This window comes from Melozone crissalis, unplaced genomic scaffold, assembly GCF_028551555.1.
Source record: "Melozone crissalis strain CALT ecotype California unplaced genomic scaffold, PUWL_Pcris_2 ptg000018l_1, whole genome shotgun sequence".
Classification (NCBI taxonomy): Eukaryota; Metazoa; Chordata; class Aves; order Passeriformes; family Passerellidae; genus Melozone; species Melozone crissalis.
Genome location: NW_026535796.1, coordinates 22,145,964 through 22,158,864, shown reverse-complemented (window position 1 = coordinate 22,158,864; position 12,901 = coordinate 22,145,964). Strand labels below are relative to the sequence as shown.

General features: G+C 37.7%; 1 protein-coding gene across 6 annotated transcripts in view; it reads left to right on the top strand.

The window, feature by feature from the left end:
• Positions 1–12,901, top strand: part of SIPA1L1 (signal induced proliferation associated 1 like 1) — a 201,353-nt gene that overhangs the window by 126,478 nt on the left and 61,974 nt on the right. For all 6 annotated transcript variants that reach the window (XM_054276442.1, XM_054276441.1, XM_054276444.1 and 3 more), the window contains one exon: positions 4,300–6,120. In XM_054276442.1, coding sequence (XP_054132417.1) covers positions 4,623–6,120 — 1,498 coding nt within the window. In that variant the 5' untranslated portion in view covers positions 4,300–4,622. The remainder of the gene's footprint in view (positions 1–4,299; positions 6,121–12,901) is intronic.

The window sequence follows — 12,901 nt, the reverse complement described above, 5'->3', positions numbered from 1 at the left end:
CTTAGTCATCTGGTACTGGTAAAAACAAACAAAAAAATTGTTCTAAGTATCTGAGACCTATTTTGAAAAGATACTTGGATTGCTTTACTAATTATTGTATGGAATCTGATAAGCAGATAATTTGTTTTATGATTAGTCTCTTAACTCTCTATTCAGGTTTTTAGTTGATATACTCAGTACTAAGTTTTCATGTACCCTTTCAGTAGTCTTTGCATTTGGTTTTCATTTTTTGTATATAGCTGTTCATCTGATTTTTTTTTTTTGGCCTCCTCAGTGAGTTGAGATGAATTGGAAAAGTACATTTTCATGGTTATGCTAGTTTGTTCTCGCTGTATTGTGTTTGCATAGATATTCATAGCTCTATCTTAAGATGTACTTTTTTCTATATTGAAATGGTAACAAAGTAGGATTTGTTACTCTTCACAAATGCTGCTCTTGGCATTAGAAGAAGTAGGTACCATACTGCTGATCTTGTAGTTGTAACTAATTTTAATGTATTGCATATTCTGTGTTAGCATTTTTGCTGCTTAATATTTAAGTTCTGGCAGGTTTTCCTGTTCAAAATAACACCTGTTACTGGTCTTTTAAATCCAGTGAGATTTGCTCCGTGTCTGATGCCGTTGTGTTTTGCAAATAATGAATGCTAGAAAAGGTTAAAGTACAGACTGCTGTTGTTGTTTATTTTCATTAAAGCTGATAACCAGTGTTCCCAGGACCTGTGCTTTAGGAATTTTTGATGTTATCAAATGTCATATTTTCACTTTATTTTGATTGAAACTAATCAAACCTTTTACACCAGGCTGTTAGGTCTCGAATTAGACACCTGGGTCTAATTCGAAGGCTGGGAAGGTCTAGAGAAATAAACATGGACAGGTGGTTGCACTCTCAAAAAAAATTTGACTTAATAGTGATTTAATTAATATAGACACAGTCAATGACGGAGTTAGTTACTTCAGAGTATGATATTAACTATTACTGTAATCATTTATGGCCTGTATTCCAACTGCTACAGCAGATGAAGGAGGACAGCTCCAAAAACCCGCAGAACATGAAAAAACTGGTCACCAGAGTGAGACATGCATAAAGCTGAGTCAGGAACAGAGAATTTCCTTTGGAAAATGCACTGTGTGGTCATGTAACTAATGACAAAACCATGTATACAACAGGTCAAGAGTAAGTCACATAGACCACTTAGTTATATTTTTTCATATGATTAGAGATACGTTTGTATATCCATATCCTTACTTAGGATTGTTGTCCTGAAAATTTTTAAGGGAAAACATATAATTTGGGGAGGTAGGGAGAACTGGTGGTATTTGGATGCTTATATGGTCAACACCAAGCTTGGGAGTTTTTAGAGTTGCTGTGAACTTATGCCCTGAAGTTAATGACAAACCTGTACTGCTAGGTGATGTGTTTCAGTAGAAGAGCATTTGTGGGGGGAGGAGGTGTATACTTTGCTTTCAGAGTTAATGTTGGTGGAAGGGGAACAGAGAGGGACAAATCTTGGCTTTCACTGCAGACTGTGAAGAGCAGCTTGTGGTAGTGGATGTTTTATGTTTAAACTCCTGCATGTTGTATGTTCAACCCTCAGCTTGACTCTTCCTTTACGATCCCTTTTAGCCTGGCATTCTCCTGCCCTAAATCCTTATCAGTTTTCATTCTATTTTCCTTCTGTCCTGCCTGTAAAAGCAAGATCTGTATAGATCTTTAGGAAGTGCTGTGAAGTGTTGCCATTTCATAGAGGTTAATAGTGCTTAAACACTCTTTGATAGGCGCCTTGTAAAGTAGGCACTTTGATAGGCATACTTTGAAAAGTATGGGCAGAAGATTAGGTTGTGTCATGGCATACAGTGTTTGCATTTTCCCTTCCTTGGTCTGATGGTGCACAAGGTTGTTTCACCAGCCTGATTAGTTCTTAGGCTGGAGAGTGTTTTAAAATTGTAAGAAGTTACGGCTGAATACTGAATTCAGTAGTTTTCAAACAGCAGCATGGGTAGACTGCCTTTCTAAAGTTATTCTAATTAGAAAAAACCCTGTTATTTCAGCAGTACCATTGACAGCTCAGAGCTGAGTGCTGCAGCTGACACAACAGAAGGAAGGGATGCCATCTATGAAGACACTGACAAGCTGAAGGAGCGGGTCTGTGAGAACCGAATGAGGTTCAACAGGTCTAGTGCAAGGTGGTGCGCCTGGATCAGGGCAGTCCCAGACAGGAGTACAGACTGGGAGAGGAACTTTTTGAGAGCAGCCCTGTGGAGAAGGACATAGGGATGCTGGTGAACAAAAGCTGTAAGAAGTCAACAATGCTGCAAGTGCAGAAATCCAACTGTATCCTGCACTGCATCAAACGCAGCAAGGCCAGGGGTGTTAGTCTCCCCTGTATTCTGTCCTTGTTAGACCCCACCGGGAGCAGTGCATCCTGGTCTGGATTCTTCACAACAAGAAACATGCAACTGTTTAGTCCAGGTCCACAGAAAGGCCGTGAAGATAAGAGGGCTTGAGAAACTCTTCTAAGAAGACAAATTGAGAGAGTTGGGATTGTTCAGTCTGGAGAAGAGGAGGCTGTGAGGAGACCTTATTGCAGCCTTCCAGTACTTAAAGAGAGCTTTGAAAAAGATGGAGACTTTTTACCTGAGGAAATAGTGATAGGACAAGGGAGAACAGTTTTAAACTCAAAAATTTAATATTTAAATTAAATGGTAAAAAGCTCTTTCCTGTGAGGGTGATGAGGCACTGGAACAGGCTGCCCAGAGGATTTGTGGATGGCCCATCCCTGGAGATGTTCAAGACCTGATCTAATGGGTGGCATCCCTGCCTGTGGCAGGGGTGTTGAAACTGGATGATCTTTAAGATCCCATCTAGCTCAAACCATTCCATGATTGTAAGACTGTAGCAGCATTTCAAGGAGAAGAGCTGCATTTATGTAAATGCCTGTGCAAATACAGTCGCCCTGTACCCTGGGTGACTCGCACTGTTCTTGTTACGTGTGATGCAGTCAGCTTGCGTTTTAAGTATTCCTTATGTGTTGAGCTTTATATTAAGAGCAGCTATTTTAAAGAAGTGCTTTATATGGCAAGTGAAATTTAAACATGCTGCCTTTGGAGCAGTAAGTGCCCTTGCTTGGTATTTAATTAGTGTGGTGCAAAGTACTGTAGTTCTGAAACTGCAGAAAGTGCTGGTTTTCCTGGAAGCATCAGAAAGCCTTGATTTTAGACAATACTGTATTGTCAGTGCTGTGCTGGTTCAGCAGCATCTCTGCACGCATTTGGCAAATATTTAAAGGACACATTTTGTGTGATTGGTTCAGCCATGAAAAATTATTAACTTCTTTGTGTTAAAGGATGTACACAGCAATGCAAGATTTTATCTTGACAATCCCATGCTTTTGTCTTCTACCAGCAAGGATGTATTTGTGGATTATGTTTTTTTAGCTCCTCAAAGGGCAGTGTACTAAAAGCTTTGTAATCACTTCTGTACTGATGAGGCATGGGAAAGCATATAATTTCTGTGACTTTGTGAAGCTGGAATAATACAGAAGCTGTGGTAGACAAAATTTTATTAGCCAGGGAAATAAATGAAACTTTTTTCAAGTTAGTTAAAAGTATGTATTTCTATTTAGCTTTAACCTTTTTATATGTTGTAAACTCTGGTCAGAGATAATACGTGCTTTCTGGACTATGCAGCTAATGTGCAGATGAGGCTGTGCAAAGCACAAAATAAATGTTGTTGACAACCATCCTCTCTAACAATTTTATACATTTTATTCTAACTAGCTTCCCTTTTTTTTTTTTTAAGTTAACAAATCAGATATTTACATTAATGGGTAAGTTGAATAGGTAGTGTTAATACCTAATGGCAACCAAAGATGTATGACTTGTAAATGGTAAATTCTTTGAAGTGATTATAAAAATTGGAGTCCTGACCTGGCTCTTATATAATTTCTCTGGGAAATGTATGCTGTATGTGTCCTTAGCTGAGAAGCTCCCTACTAGTGCTTTGTAACACTGTTCACTAACCCAGCTAAAAAGTACCACTAATCAATTCAGAAGGAAAAATTTGTATTTGTTGGAATCAGAACCCAGCATTATTTTTTCAGAAGGCAACCCAAAAGTACCTAGAAAACTCATCAACACCATGCAACACAGTGTTGCATTTTTGTGATGATGATCAATGTGATTCAAAAACATGTTTGTTAAAAATATTGATTATGTATAATAATTACCTTGATAGTATCAGTTACCAAAAAAGTTCTGTATTAAGGAATTAATTATTTTCTCTCTTTTTTTTCTGTTCTAGGCTTAAAAGAAGCATAAGCCATTCAATTACATCTCTGATATTTTGGAGCTTGAGTGATGTTAAAACTATTTGAATGTATTGGAGCATGGCTGCTTCTTAAAATGCAGAAGTTAAAGGAAATTATTGCTTATCAAAACCTACTGAATATCTGAATTTTCAGGACATTCAGCATTTAACTGTGTCCTTAAATGTCCATGATTAAGATCTCATGCAACCATTGTATATTTTGGAGACTATTCTCCAGAAGAGAACTGTGCATTTAAAAAGCAGAAATGACTGTGGGCTTTTTTGGAACTTACTAAGGTTGAACATACTGAAAGACCATGACCAGCTTGAAGCGGTCCCAGACCGAAAGGGCTGTTGCCACGGGGGTATCAGTCGGAACAGATGGCACCTCAAAAGTCCACTCGGATGACTTCTACATGAGGCGCTTTAGGTCACAGAATGGCAGCTTAGGATCTGCAGTCATGGCACCAGTTGGAGCTCCTCGCAATGAGAGCTCCCATCACGTTACCTCCACCCCTGGAGTCCCTAAAATGGGGGTCAGGGCAAGGATTGCTGATTGGCCCCCAAGGAAGGAGAACATCAAGGAGACAAGCAGATCTAGTCAAGATATTGAAACGTCAAGTTGCCTTGACAGCATGTCTTCTAAAAGCAGTCCTGGGAGTCAGGGAAGTTCTGTTAACCTGAATGCTAGTGATTCTGTCATGTTAAAGAGCATCCAGAGCACACTTAAAAACAAGACCAGACAATCTGAGAATCTAGACTCCAGGTTTCTTACACCCGATGGCTATCCCAGTTCCCCAAGGAAAGCTCTTCGCAGAATACGACAGCGCAGCAACAGCGACATCACCATAAGTGAGCTTGATGTGGATAGTTTTGATGAATGTATTTCACCCACATTTAAATCTGGACCATCTCTGCACAGAGAGTATGGCAGCACATCTTCCATAGACAAGCAGGGAACTTCAGGGGAAAGTTTTTTTGACTTATTGAAGGGCTATAAAGATGAAAAGTCTGATCAGAGAAGCCCAGGCTCAACTAAACTCGGTGAGCTTCTGATTGCCAGTGGAAGCAAGGGTTCAGGATTCTCTCTAGATGTGATAGACGGGCCTATTACTCAAAGGGAAAACCTGAGACTGTTTAAGGAAAGGGAGAAGCCACTCAAGAGACGCTCAAAATCAGAGACAGGAGATTCATCTATTTTTCGTAAGCTGCGTAATGCCAAAGGTGAAGGGGAACTTGGGAAGTCTTCAGATCTTGAAGACAACAGGTCAGAAGATAGCATTAAGCCTTGGACTTGTCCGAAGTGTTTTGCTCATTATGATGTACAGAGTATTTTATTTGATTTAAATGAAGCAGCAATCAATAGGCATAATGTTATTAAAAGAAGGAACACAACGACAGGTGCATCTGCTGCTGCTGTAGCATCACTTGTCTCTGCACCCTTGTCCCATTCTGCAAGCTTCAATTCTCCAATGGGCAGCACTGAAGACCTGAATTCAAAAGGAAGTCTTAATATGGACCAGGGGGACGATAAAAGCAATGAACTAGTGATGAGTTGTCCTTATTTTCGTAATGAGATTGGTGGGGAAGGGGAAAGGAAGATCAGCCTTTCCAAATCTAATTCAGGTTCCTTCAGTGGGTGTGAAAGTGCCTCATTTGAGTCGACTCTGAGTTCTCATTGCACAAATGCTGGAGTTGCAGTTCTGGAAGTTCCCAAGGAGAATCTGATTTTACATCTAGACAGAGTGAAAAGATACATCGTTGAACATGTGGACCTTGGTGCATATTATTATCGAAAATTCTTCTACCAGAAAGGTAGGTAAATTGTGTTTCTCCTTGAGCTTTAAGAATGACTTTTTGTTTTCCGAACATGCAAAATCCAGTTGATACTTAAGAGTATTTGCAATAATTAGGGATTTCTTCGGTGGTGTATTTTACTGATGGTATGTGCTATATCTAGTAGTCTTTCAGAGTTTTAGAGTATAAGAATGTTGAGGATTTTATTTGCTGATAGCTATGGTAACAATGGCTACAAAATATGAATGTCTTGAAACACAGCTTTGGGTATCCATAGGAGTGGGCAGGGGTTGGCACTTGAAAGATTGAAACAAGAAAATCCTAAAATACGAGAACTTTCTTCCCACTGTGCCAGGAGTTGATTTACTGAGGATTTAATGGAATGTGCATCTTAGATGGGTAGCATTTACAATAATCTTTGGACATACTAATTAACTTAATAATCAGTTTCAAAATTTTTCAAAATGAATAATACAGAAATGAAGGCATGTACAGATATAACTTTATGTACACACACAAATACCTGTATTTCAATGCCAACAATATATCTGAAAAACCAGAGCGCGGTTCTCTTATCACATGGTTCTGCCCTGAAACCGAGTATCATAATTTCCATTGGATGTATATGGGAGGGACAAAAAAAGCCCAAAGCAACAGATCAAGGCCTTTTGACCTATAGAAAAGAGCATGCCCCAAACATTACCCAGATACTCCCCCTCTCTGTCCCCCCAGTCAAAATAATACTGGCACTGGAGGTACAGATCTCCCTCTCATGATTCTACAAATGATCAAAAAAGATTGCAGACGAAAGTCCTTTAAAAGAGTTCAGTCTGCAGAACTGTGTTGTACTTCCTGATTGATAGAGCTGTTCTGATGACTGACCTGGAGAGTGCTTGCTCCTTACCTTTCAATGATCAGGGTTGGTTTCTTCTCTTCAGTGAATGCAGTTCAAAAGAGCTTTTTTCTCACATATAAAAGTAACAAGGATGCCTGGTTGGAATTAAATTGATGGTCTTAAAAAGAAAAAGCTTATGCTTCTTAACTGCATGTTATTGCTAATAATCTCATTTCCCATTTTTCTCTTGCCTTCAAAATATGTCCATCTCTCACCTCTTCCTCCCTGCATTGCCAATTGTTTAGGTGGCTCCTGTTACTCTTTCTGTAGTCTCCTCTTTCTGCATTCTTTCTAGGGCTGAGAGGTAGCCTTTGCTCCATGTTTTTTGCGTGCTGATCCATATCCTTTGGAGACATAGGAGTTAGGAAAAATAATGGCTTCCTGGGAAAAGTAAGCTAGATGTGTGATACAGGTTAAGGTATGTTTAGAGGGGAGAGCCTGAGATTTGTGACCTTTGGGATTGCCTTCATCTCTGTGTCCCTCTGGAACAATTTGATTCCTTATCAGTCTAGTGAGTTTTGCAGTCAGCAACTAAAGTTTCATGTTACAGCTGACCTGATTCACAGCATTTCAGCCCTAAGAGGGGTAGACATTATTCCTCCCCCTTCCTTGTACTGGTTCTCTTGTTTTCAGAGAACTTGATAAACCAGTTGAGTTTACTGAACAAGCAAGCAGAATTCTTGCCATCACAATAAATTTGGAGTTTACTGCTTGACTGTTTCTCTCCAGTTCTGGTGAGGGATATTATTATTTCCTTGCAGTCAGAGAAGTGCCAAAGCCATATGGCCAGGTAAGGGATGGAAGTGAACAGCAGAGGAGGAAGGAGGTGTGAGTGAAATTTCAGCACTCAGGCAAAACCAGTTTATTGGTTTGCCTTCTCCTTAAGGGAAACCACACTATCATGCTACTACAGTTACAGTCACCATTACATTTCCATTATTTTTTTAGATGTAATTAGGAAGAATTGATGAAATCTACATAATCTAGTCCTAAGGGTACTGGTGAGGGGCAGCCAGATATAAAAATATGTGTTATGGAGTAGGATTGGATGGGGAGAAGAAGCTGTGATTTTTTTTTTCCCTTAAGCAATAAAACGGGTTTTGAATTCACTTTTGTGTTCAGTCCAGCAGAGTCCAAACCAGGGGTGTTGTTTCTTCTAGAGATTTTTATCTTAAAATAGAAGCTTCATTAGATATCCCAAACCCCATTTTGCTACAAGAACAGAACATATTTTGTTGACCACCCACAGTATCATCATTCCCTGAACACACTTTAGACTAAGCTGATGAAGTGGGATAGTGATAAAATTTGAAGCAGCATCATGGGGGAAAAAATCTAGGAAGCCAGTTGTAACTGAATTTTTTATGTAACATGAAGCAAGTAATGATGCAGAAATTTTTTTGCTGGAAGAGGAGGTTGGATTTTTATGATGTTATGAATGGAACAGATAGTGCCAAAAGACAAGTTTCAGTAGGATCAGCTCATCAAGTCAGTAGGCTTTGTATAATTTTATAGTCTTGGAAGTATTCTTACATGAATTCTGATTTGACAACAATACCTTTTAAAGATCTCAAACCAGGCAAATGTCATGGACTTGGAAAACACCTAGTAACCTTAGAGCTTGCAAAGAATAAAAAGAAGTGTTCCAGAGAATTGTAAGCTGAGTTGGTTTTCATTCCAACTGGAAATAACAAAGAAGGTAATTTGGAACTATATCAATAAAGAACTGCCAGTTAAAAATCATCAATGATGCCCGTCAGCATGATTTCATGAAAAATGTCTTGTCACATAAAAGAAAAAAAATACATTTAATCTTGTGTCTTAAAAAAAAAAAAGATGAAAGACATTGAATTCATGTAGGTCCTTTTAATTTCTTCAGGGTGATTTGGTGAAATGCTGCTGGTAACTTGTCTGAAGTCTTTAATTATATGAAATCAATACCTCATTTTTTACAGGTACTGTTAGTTAGATTATAGATCCATCTCAAGTTTTAGCAATGTATGGAGGAAGGATAAGTGAGCTTCCAGTATTGCTAACATGGTCCAAATTAATTCAAATATTTTAATCTAGTTAGTGTGAAATATTTGCGTGTGACATTTATGGATGAGTCTTTGTATAAGTTTAATGAATGCAAATGGATGAGTTTTTGTATGTAAAGGAAATTGGTCCCTCTGGAAAGTAGTGGAATTGATAAACAGTATTCTGGCCTGGTGTCCAGACTTCTAAATGTGAAAATACTGGTGGAGACAGTTTAGTGGAGGTAAAACAAATTACACTTAGAAAAAGAATTTGAGAAGAGAACTTTATAATGGCAGGCTGAATTCAGTTTCTCCACTTTATATGTGAACTAATTGTGCAGACTCCCTTTGTACTCAGTGGAGAGAAATGAACCTTGCAGGATCTTATGAATTTCAGTCACTTATCTCAATTCACTAACAGAAGCTCATGCACAACTAACTCACATGGAAATGTTTATTTTTATAGGAAATGAATGCTCCTCTTATGATGCACAAAATGTATTTACAAGGTGGTTAAATAATGGTGTGTTTTCAAAGGTGTATTTAATAGAAGGTCTTAACTAAAAGTTTGAAGTCTTGACATTTATAAGTTAAGCTTGTGCATAAAAAAAGAGGGAGAGGATGAAGCCAGCGCAAGAGCCAATTTGTGAAAGTTGCAGATGTGTCTATTAAAGACTTATTTACAGTCAATGTTAAAATCACACAGAGAGAAAAATTTGTTTCCATCAGCTTGTCCGAGTGCAGTTCAGGAAAGAGATCATGTCCCTCCAGAGGAGCAGTCTGTTTGCTCTGTTCCCATAATTGGTCTGGGAGTCAGTTCTCATGGAAAGAACCAAGAGCATCTGGTTTGCTTCCATCCTTCTCATGCAGTAGTTGCTAATGTTGCCATTTAGGACAAATGTTAGTTACTGGCTTAGAATGAAAGACTTGACTAGGAAGTAAATAGTTTCCCGAACTGGTTTTATAAGAAATGAGCTGTTGGTTGGCTTTCCTTTAACTGTTGTGAGCCAGTAAAAATACCCTTTTCCCTAATGCTTTTAATTGCTGCATATTCTATCCAAGAGTTGGTGCCTTTCAAGTATGTGGCTAGACTTGCAGAGCCCCCAAAATGCTGCCTGCCCTTTTGTCTCCAGAGAAGTACTGGGCAGGGTTTTCCAGTACTGTAAATGCTGAGCTAGGATTAGAGGAAAATACTTGATGTGAGTTTCATTCAGAAGAGAAATGTATGGGGTTTTTATTTCTAGTCCAATTACACAGAATATCATTTGGACATGATATCTAAAGGGAAATATGATGAAAGCACAAAAGAACTTTTTCAGTTAAAAGAAAGTGCATTTACTTGGATTTCCATTGCAAAGGAAACTCATAAATATCTGCCAAGAAAATAAGTATTTTACCTTTGGTTCTTCCACAGAAAGTATCTTTTTACTTATATGATAGATATTTAACTATTTTTAAAAGTATGTGTCTTTTTTTAATGACCAGCTACAATCAAATCATAATTTTTTTTTTCAGTATGGATTTATAAGTTAATTTATGGCTGCTGCTAGTTGTCCTGATTGTCTCTTAATTAAATGATTTTTCAACAGTTGTTTAGATTAAATGTCAAGCTTGAGAAATGTTGTTTCCAATTAGCTTCTGTGTGGTGTGGAGAAATAAGCTGTCTTCTATGGTATTCATGTTTGACATCAAGTTCCTGAATTATAATTGTGACATAGCCCTTATTTTCCCAATAAAACAACTAATTAGCTCCCTTTACACTGCATATTAAGCTTTTTGCGCTTTTATCCTGCTGCTGCTTTTCCTGCACTGGAGAGAGAAAATTTTTGGATGTAAGGAGATTCAAATTTTAAGGGAAAATCAGGTGGAAGTACAAGAAAGTGTACCAGAAGGAAAAGCAGTCAGGTACAGGGATATGTATTGTAGCTTGCAGAATGAATACAGATATGGGGTTTAGGGGAGGAGGAAGAATGAAGATAAAGAATGAACAACTCAGTAGTAAATATAGAGTAGAGGAGAGGGCAAAGGATGTGCAAAGGACAGCAAGAAAGAGACTGCCCAGTACAGACTGAAGGAAAAGAGAATAGAAGACATTTCCTCTTAGCAGAGAAGTGTGGAGTTCCACACTACTTCATGCATTTTTTCCAAAGCAATAGGAGCTAATTAAAAAGCTTAATCAAATGTTACAGAATTGTGTATGTATTTTGTATATGAGTATGCAGTTTCAAACATTCCTCTTGCCACCCTTCTTAAATGTGTCTTCAAGATGTGGAATAATTTCTCCTGAGAAAATTTTCAATCTGAATTGCAGGCTAGAGTGATTGCAGGGTACACAAGTTTTACCATCTGTGTGACTGTCAATACACTAAACTAATGAATTGTTTGGACCCTTCTAGTATGCATGACCTCCATATCTTTTTTCTTTAAGCTTTTCAATCATAAAAGCAAAGCCACATCACTGTTTTTGAGTCACTAAGCAGTTCAGTGTGGAGATGTCCAAGTTACCTCAGGTTTTGGAAGCTGCATAATATACTGATTCAAAAATTAGTCTAACTTTCTCCAAGACTGTGCTGCTTCTGCATTGACCTTGTCTGCCATAAACTGTGTGGTGAGCTATAAACATCCTGATGAAAAACCAAACCAGGTAATGCAGGAGAAAGAGAGGCTAGGGTACTAGTAAGATAGTTTGAAATTTTGAACAACAGATCATCTCTGGCATTTACAGGCCTCATATTTGTGAACTAGTATGAAAATGTAATTAGAGTTATATAGATAATCTAATTTGTTACTAATTTTCCCACTCACAGGTCAGCCACCCAAAGTTTAATGATAATATTTACAGAATATTCCAAGACATACTGAAAGAATTTTGAATTTTAATTACCTTTGTTTAAAGTATTGGCTTTTCATAACTGGCAGACGAATTTGGTAGAAAGCAAGTCTTCTAGTGCTGCAAGCATGTCTCTAATGCTGTCTTGCATGCTCTGAAATCTTAAACAGAAGACACTGAAGGATAATAAAATACCAGACACTGGGGACTTGACTAGACCCTCCAAGGGCTTAAAGTACTGAACAGCTGTGTGAAAGCACTTAATATGTTGGAGGGAGATTTTGTAAGAACCAGTAACTATAAGTTTTAAAAGAATTAGAATAAAAAATGAGGCTCCTAATTTTTTAACTTTATTATTAATTGGAAAAATGATTGCCATTCATTTTAGATGGGAGTGTATTTCAATATCTGTTTTTATTATCTTTAAAGATGCAGTTCTTGATGATGTTAAAATACTTTACATTTTCTCTATGTAGTAGAATAGCTCATATTGGACTGCTCCTAAAGTTCTTACTGAAAATTGTTGTTTTAAGAATGACAAGTAATCTATATGTAGTAAAGGCAATATGGTTACATTTCCTGTCAGGGCAGTTACATCTTTTCTTTATATCACTGAATTTCACATTTCTTTGAATTGCTGTATTTTCAGGTGGTAATAACTTTCTATTTTTGTGTATGTATAAAATCATTCCTATATGCACCTTATGGAGACTGATGACATGGGACTTACTTTTCTTGCACAATGCTTGACTCCAATTTTTCTACTTTTCTCTTACATTTTCTTTTAGGGAATATATGTTTAAATTCAGGAGTCACTTAAGATATTTGCAGCTTTGTTTATATGTTGCTGCATTAATGGTGATATACCTCTGTCAAGATAGTTGTAATGCTCAAAAAGTTCTACAGAAGAGCCTTCAATATCAGTCTCTAAAATTGTTGAGCTTTGATTTTTGTAAATGTGCTTTTCTAACTTTTTTTCACGTAAAGCTTGGCTTTACATGTCTATAGTTAGACAAATAGAAAAATGTGTTTCAAAGAATCTGGTGTTCAGCTAGT